Raw genomic sequence first — 8,784 nt, forward strand, 5'->3', positions numbered from 1 at the left:
GCTTTACGGTCCCTCGAGACTTTAATTTTTTACATTTATACGTGAGATATAGCATGAGAAAATACATCACAACACGGTTTATACCGAAGAAAGGAAGTTTGAAGCTAGCAGTTTAAGAACGTCCGCTTTTCTGTTGAAGCGTTACGTATCCATTGTTGTAAAAGTTTACCTATTGCCTGTTTTGGACCTTTTCCCTACTTGAAATCAGAACATATCTGAGAATTCTGTTGAAAGCATATCTTCTAATCACACCCCGTAAGGAATCCATTGCACACACATTGCATGTCGATGAAATATGTATTTTTGAAGTGCACAAGTATGACGTTCTTTAGTCTGATATGGACTGTCACTGCACAGTTTCTCGAATTCGAAATAGTACGTGTTGGAATTTATATTTCCACCATTGCGGACAGCACTACCACTAAAACTATGAACGTTTTCACACACATTCATGTGTACCTTTATTTTGATATGAGGAATCACCTCTTACACGTTGTCATCATTGCTCGTTAACGTCCTACATATTAAACTCCATACTGTTAAATAAAACAAGTATGTTTAAAATACATTGCAAAGGATACCTGTATCAAATCTAAGATTTTATTGAAGGAATTTCAATAATAGTATGAACTTTATAAGGAGTGTCGTCTTATCTAGTAAAAATGTGTAAATAATTTAATTAAATTTTTTCTTGTACGTTTACCGTAGACTCGTTACAGGTAATGGCTATAATTGTGTAGTTTTTTGTTACAAATATAGGTTAAAAGTCATATTGAGTATTCGAATTTACTCATGCAGTTCATGCCTAGATTAACTTTAGGTGTAAATAATGAAATCCTTGTAAAATGAATTCCTTAATATATTGAAAATATTTTTCGAAAGGCAATTTCCGAATTTTCTTATAATAATAGCAGAGAGATATGATTATTTAATACTATCTGTCAAATAGTTTGAGCATGGACGTGCGAAAGAAAGTCACTGTAACTTAAAGTAGAGTGAACCAAAGATAAAAACTTAAAGTATTTAAGTAGGATAGCCAGCTTTCTTAAATCCTTAGGTTATGAAAGATTATATGATTATGATGCTTGAACTGTATATCCTATATCAAACTTCCTGATTTCCATAATTTGTTTATACAAGTTTGTCAGTTATTATTCTTTTTTGTAACAATGATGTCATTTTACACTTAAAACTTCGAAAAAGTGAATAGAATATTCTTGAAAAATGCTCTCCGAAATATCATTTGTACTATTTCTTTTGGTAAAATTAATCAACGTGTTTGCATTTTGACAGTATTAAGCCCTCAATATTATAAAACAACTACGTGAGTTTAAACTAAATAAAGCAACCAGAACTTTTGGTATTCTAGCCGGGTACATGACACATTCATTTGAATTATTAACTAGCACACATTTAATTCAGTTTTATTATTTTTTCAAATAGTATGTGGCCACAATGAAGTATATAAATTTTGTGGACCAATGACCGAAGAGCAGTGTGGCGTTTTACCATCAAATTCAGATAACAAGTGCCATAGAGGATGTTACTGCATAGACGGATTTGTCCGTGATGAGAAAACTGGGACATGTATTCACAGATCAGAATGTCAGAGACGTAAGTAGATTTCATAGTTTTAAATCACAATTTATCTGCTGCTGAAGAGTGAAGAGGAAAAAATGAAATGAAATCTTTCAATTTTATGTACCACGGTTATGCCGGCTAGGCTAAAGGAGACGGTGATGATGAGAAGTGAATGCAATGGTGGAATGAATAAAGTGGGAGGAAACGGAAGAATCTTGGGGAAGTCCAGGCACACAGTATGTCTCTACTACAATGTCCAATTGGTGTGGGCTGTGATCGAACCAGGGACCCCACGAAGCAGAGGTGAACACTGTACCACATTTTTCAAGTTTCCACGCAAGGCTTGAAAATATGTAAAACGAACCAATATTGTGAATTCAACTTCCATATTTATCTTTTATATAAGTGAAATCAAAAAGATTCCACTACAGAAACAATTTTTATCATCATTCACTTTTTAGGTTTTTGCCTACCACTGAGCCACCGCGTCACCGTAAAGAGGGAAAGAAAACAATTTCAATTTCCCCAAAAACAATTCAAGACAACACTTTGGGAAGTTTTTTAGCTCAAACTTCCTGCATGATGAATATCATGTATTATTGATTATAGAGAACATTAACCACATTTTTATCCATCTAAGTTAGTTATATGTGAGCTTATCTTGAATACTGAAATTTGGTCACGTTTTTATCCTAATGTTGTATCTAGTTTTAACAGCAGATTAAATAGATGGAATAAAGTATTGTAAAAACTTTTATATAATTTTTAATCCGTATTTAGGATAGGTTCTCTAATTCACACAACAACTGTTAGGTTAGATTCCCGCTAATTTATTATCTCCTGAGATAGTTTACAAACATATCTCTCATAACATACGATCGCCCAATGCCTTCCTATGTTTCTTGCCTTCAGCTATTTATTGTCACTTTTACACAAGTACAATTACAACTCTTACAAACTCCTTACTTCACTTCTATCAATCATTTCTCTTTTCTGCTAATTCTCTTTTATCTAATTCCTCTCTACATCTAACTTCCTTCAAGTTCCATTAACTATTCATCAAGTAACTAAACTTTAATGTGTCTCAACTCAAAATCAACAACTGTTTCTAACCACATCAAAAACTCTCGTCCTCCTTTTTTTTGGCTAGTGCTATTTTTTAAACATTTCTAACCTAACTTTCTACACTAATTTCCTACTACTGACAAGTATCTAAATAAAACAGAATACATATATTGATTTCATGCATTACAATTATCATCTGAAACTTATTGTGATACTTCCATCTGGAATCAAGATACAGTTTTATTGTATTTTTTTACACATATTACATTAAAAAGGCATGTCATTAAAAGTTGTCAATGAAACACTGTTTTCCCGATTGTAGATATTTTAAGATTTATTATTGTTTAGAAAGGTAACAGCTCTGAAAAGTTTTTTTTTTAATTTTGTGAAAGTATTTGTAAATGTTTGCTACCTCATATAATCTGAAATTAGGTATGAAAATAGATCAAATCTCCTAATATAGTGAAATAATTTAGATGATATAGAGTTTACATACAATAAAGCTTCCTATTATGATGAAACAATAATTTAAATTTTGGTCTGGAATTTTTATTTTATTTTCACCAGGGAATGGTTTCAGCGAACTCCATTTGTTTCTTCTTAAGCTATTATGATGTGCAGATTATTTTATATGCTTAACATATTTCAGTACAAAATCTCTTTTAACGCTACCGATAGCACATAAGTTTTTGTTCATGTGGTAATAACATTTGTCCTATAATCATCTTGTTTTGAAATACTTTTTTCTAAAAAAAAAAAATGGCCTACGTCATCTTGGTCCACATTTCGTCACCTTCAGAGCTTTATGCGTTATTAACTTCACTAGAAGACGTGTGCAAATACTAAGACTAACTTCCTCCCGAAATTGACAAAGTGAAATAAAAGGAAACATTAACAGTAATTTTGATCATTATCTCATAATAGACATACATGTGTATAAAATTAAACCTAAACATTCGTTTTATCAAGAATGAAAATTTGTTATAAAAAAGAAGTTAAAGAAAATTTAAAAATAAACTGATTAACTGAGTACCTCAATATATCACTTGGTGTTAAATGCAAGTTGATATCTGAACATTTTTCAACTTTAAATTTGTTCGTTTAAAATACTCTATCACATGAATGAAAACTAACTCTTTGATCAAGCACATTAAAAATTGAAATTTATCATACTATAAAAAAGAAACAAGAATGGAGATCAAAAAAGTAAAATATAGTATTAAAATTGGAATTATTTTTGAAAATTCAGAAAAGGTTAAATTTTTTGATACCTTGTAAAAATTTCAGATTCGAAAATTTAATTACTATAAGCAAGTAACATAAAATTATGTATGTCATACCTATAAATTTGAACTTTACATGATTAGAGCTATTGTTCATACATTTTGTAGTTCAAAATTACTAATAAATGTTATATATACAATGAGACATTACAGCGCAAAATAGGCTATCGCCGTCCCGATGACTTGCAACTGATAACTAGTAAACGCTATAGAGTGAAACATAAACATTTGCATAAATTTTGGGAACATGGTAAAAAGTGGAACATGAGAAAATGGGTTAAACTTTAAATTAAAGGAGGTGCTGAGGCTAAACATATATAACTTTCAACAATATTATTCAACTGTCCTGAGTCACTTCAAACTAAAAATATATAACTTTCAACAGATATGTATTCTACTGTCCTGAGTCAGAGGTAACAAATTAACCGGAATAGATGTGGTAAAATACTTCCGACAATAAAAATAAGAATCTACGTTTGTATAATGGGAGTAGGATATTTTTGACAAAAAGCGAAAAACTTCATGAAAAGATATATTATTCTACACTACTTGTGTTATCAGCTGATGGAAATTGAAACAAAAGTACACAAGTAAAAGACTCAAGCAATAAATAGCTGCGTCTGCATGATTAACAATGGTCCTGAAGAAAATTTGATTATGAATGGACAAAATACTTCAAATATGTGCATGAACTTCAATATATTCGCAGTAATGCTGGCTTAAATTAAACAATTTAAAATACAGAGTGAGACTCCTAGAAAAAAAATGTGCTTTTGATATCGACACTTTTTGTGAATGATTTATATGCAGGGTTGGTAAAAAGACACTGAAGGAAGATACTGTATACTTCTGCCTCTACATTTCTTTTATCAATAATCCTGAGTCAGAGGTGAAAGGACACATACGGTAAAATATATGTTTTTTCTGTGTAAGCAATCGACATTGAAGAAAAGACAAGTTCTATAATTAGGTGGACCACTTCAGAACCATAAAATGACACCCACAGTCTATAACATGTGACAGTGACCTTGCCAGTGATAAAAGATCTGACTGACAAATAATTTGGATTTTTAGGAATATAATTTCTAGAAAACTGGAAGAGATGTCTGTCGAAATAGGTGTAAATTAAATTTTGGAATAGGTACATGTGTACAGAATGAGTACTATTATAACTTTAAAGGTTGTGGAAAATAGACAAGAGAAAGAGTAAAGTTTGCCTACTGTACAATTGTCAGATATTTGGGAGAAAGGAAAAAATGGAAAAGTAATATAAGGTGGGTTATTTTCAAAATCTGGAATAACTCGAGAGCATTTGTATATAAAGATTCGTCCATACCACCATAAATAATAAGGTTTAATAAATTTTGAAAAATATTGGAAACGAGTGTTTTTCGAAAATTCAAAAATTAACCTAACAAGTAAGAGAAGAAGGAAAGAATTGTCGTGACGATTCTTGTTTCGCTGTTCCCTATATAGCTCTAATCAGAACAGTTTGCTTAGTCGTAACGCTAACAAGTTAACTGATTCTCATTGCATGCGTACTTACATCTAAAACACCAATTATCTTAAGAACAATCCAATTCGTTAGAATAAAGTTTTATATTTAATTTTTATGTGAATGAGTTGGTGATTTTTTAATATGCTTAATTACACTAAAAGACAAGTCTGTTCAGTTCATAAGTCAGACATACCTGCGGTAAACTGACCACAATTAATTGTCTGTTGTTAAAACATGTTTTAAGTTGCAACCGACTGTAATCATAAAATAGTTCTCAGAAATATAAAGTGACATGTTGCAATAATCTCAAACGTATTGGAATAATGACATACTTAGATGAATTTCCTCGTAATTTGGTGCAGATTCGTCATTTCACTTTGTAATATGTTGAATGTAAACAGATTTAGGAATGCACAGAACTAGCTTGTTAATGATTCATTCACTCTTCACACAATTAATAAGGAAAGTCAGGAACATTGGTGAAAAAGTTTGCTTTTGTCCTTCAACTGACAGACAGACGAACGAGAGTGTTTACTTGTATCATAATATTTTTTAAATTCTTCAATAGGATACTGTGAATTTCAATTAACGAATTCACCCTTTTGAGCACAAGCCTACTTTTCTGTACGATTCAAGGCAAAGTTAACAATTATGTAGAAGATAAATTATAAATGATTATCAAAACACTTAATAAGATTTAAAAGTTTTAGTTTCAGTTTTAGTGAAAGTTTTAGTTTCCTTTCCATTGTGTTGTTCATGTTATGCAGTAAATGCATTTAATGGTGATGGCTGTTAATAAGCCAATATTTTGTATCCTTATGACAAGTTGAATTTTTCTTTGGCTGGAAGTACGAAGAACGTTTTGGACGCAAAATTTTAATTATTTCTAAGTAAATTAAAGGTTATTGCTTAAATAGCCTGTTCGTTGAAATTATTTTAAGTTTCAGTAAAGAGCCCTGTATGCGTTTTATTCGACTATTTATAATACTAATTGAAATAGTTATGCAATGCAATTAATAAAGATCATACGTCACTTTACTATTTATGTTGCGCTCAAATAAAGGCAATTATTGGACTGCAACTTGGAATTCTTGTGTATATTTATTGCCTTTATTTCTTTTTTCAGGTCCAATGATCGTAGAGGATCCACTTGATTACTTGTTTTGAAATTGATTAAGATATTCACAATGGAAGAGTTAGGACTATTAAATTTGAAAATTCATATGTAGATAATAATAAAATATATAATTTAATGATTTATTTTATAAATACCATGTATATATTATATTACGTGATATGTAATTAAATAGCTATTATCTAAATATCAACTCACAATTAAATATTAACTAACAGAATATATGTAAAAACGTAAATTATACCATTACGTTCTTATTGACTCCTACAAATACAATTAGAAATAATTCGTTACGTTACGTTACAATTAATGCATATCAATATTCTTTTTACAATGAGAACCACAGCAATAATATTTCTTTAAAGTACTAAATGATTCTTAATATATGCAATGTTAGTTTCAACTCTTACTTTACCAGTTTACGGGATGTTTTGGTAGAATACAAGAAAGCATGTTCAATTGTACCTTCTTTCCCCTTTGGTGCATTTCTAATATTTTTGTATACAGTATGTAGCAACTCTATACACACTTGGATAAATGGATCTCGTTGAGACTTAGAAGAGTACTACAGTTATTTTAATTGTAATTTTAATTTATATTGTTTAGTTCTGCTCTTCTATGTGTTATGCAACTGATGTGGCATATAACATAAAGAAGCACACGAAAGGAAAACATATATTCATATAATAGTCTATGATGTAATTTGTTACCGTTCATCGAAATTTTTATAATAAGAATAATTTCGATGAACACGGCACATCTGAATATTTACTTAAGGAGACCAAATTCAACACGAAACACAGTGAATTTTTCTTTGATATTACAATTCAAATATCTCCAGTACCAATGAAGTTTAAAATATAAGGTGTTCCATTTTCCAAACAACAATAATTTTCATTTATCAGCGACTTTGGGTTGAATTGAATTATTTAATTTCGGAATATTTTGCTGACAAAACTAATTTGTGCATTGCCGTATACATGATCAAAAAGACTTCCCAATATACATTGTGATTTCAATAATTATTTCCTGACTTTACATCAAATCACGGTAGCTTGCATACTTCTATTACTACTGATTACTGCTATCACTACAAAGATTATTCGCACTTCGAAACTTTATCAAAATATAGTTAGCTCGAAACCTATAATCCAGTGATCTAAAATCAAATCAATGCCTCATACTGCATTAAAATTATTGCTATATGAAATTAAGGTAACTTATAAATTATATCAATATTGTAATTTTATTATATAAATAATGATATACACTTTTTTCAATGTTTTATTTTAACCTAGGATCATTATAAAAACATAAGCATAACGTGTCTTCCACCATGTGGTTACTCCTTCACTTCATCCCTAAATTCTTTTGTTTGCGTTGCGAGACGGTTTAGTAACCTTACCAACCTAGTAACATAACCAAACTCTCTACTATACTCCTGATAATAAAGTTTTATGACATGAGTTAAACGATAATTGTAGTCGTGAATAAAAGATACCAGCCTCAATGTGTAGTTAATTTAATAATTCCGATTGTTTGTTATTTTTCGATAGTTACAAAGCGTTTATGTGATGTGGCATGCATGCCAGTTGACAGATCTCAATTAAGCACATGCCTACTTATTTCCATTGAGGTGATTGCCAGATAACTTGGTCACTTGAACACAATATCAGCACAAATACTAGATCCGGTAGAATTCTACAGAGATCGCTGCTATTTGATATTAATTGCTACTCTTTTGAATTTTTACAAATATTGACGGAGATCTTCAGAGTTTGAAGTTAAGATATATTTCCAATTTCATGCAACATAGATATATCGTATGATATAAAATTCGACTACATATCATACCATCCCGGAATTATGTTAAGATTTCATAGTATTACTTTTGCTGAGGTTCTTCCCTAAAGTGCCCTGGTTATGACATAGAGCCATAAGAATGAAAGACTGACCCAGAAATCCGGTTTCATATACAAATCAGAATTTCGTTCAGACGATGAAATCTGTCAATTCATGATTTACATAATGAGGAAGTTCATTGTGTAAGTTAAGTTGTCTTCAGCACATGTAGTGAATTCACATATTATATTATATAATAATTCTTAACATTTTACAATGGATTTTCTAACATGAAATTATGTGTGGTGATATTTTGGTTATTTGTTCTTCTTCTTCTTGACAAACGATTGACATTAAATTTGAAATCAATGTATAACAAT

The 8,784-nt window shown here is 30.3% G+C and overlaps 1 protein-coding gene across 1 annotated transcript in view; it reads left to right on the forward strand.

Moving 5' to 3' along the window:
* LOC145660938 (zonadhesin-like) overlaps nt 1-7,727 on the forward strand; it is an 88,329-nt gene extending 80,602 nt beyond the window's left edge. Inside the window, exons 9-10 of the mRNA XM_081726378.1 lie at nt 1,444-1,614; nt 6,554-7,727. Coding sequence (XP_081582504.1) covers nt 1,444-1,614; nt 6,554-6,594 — 212 coding nt within the window. The 3' untranslated portion in view covers nt 6,595-7,727. The remainder of the gene's footprint in view (nt 1-1,443; nt 1,615-6,553) is intronic.
* Nucleotides 7,728-8,784: the final 1,057 nt, after the last annotated feature.

Source organism: Thermobia domestica, chromosome 9 (genome assembly GCF_964235325.1).
Source record: "Thermobia domestica chromosome 9, izTheDome1.hap1.1, whole genome shotgun sequence".
NCBI classification, from domain to species: Eukaryota; Metazoa; Arthropoda; class Insecta; order Zygentoma; family Lepismatidae; genus Thermobia; species Thermobia domestica.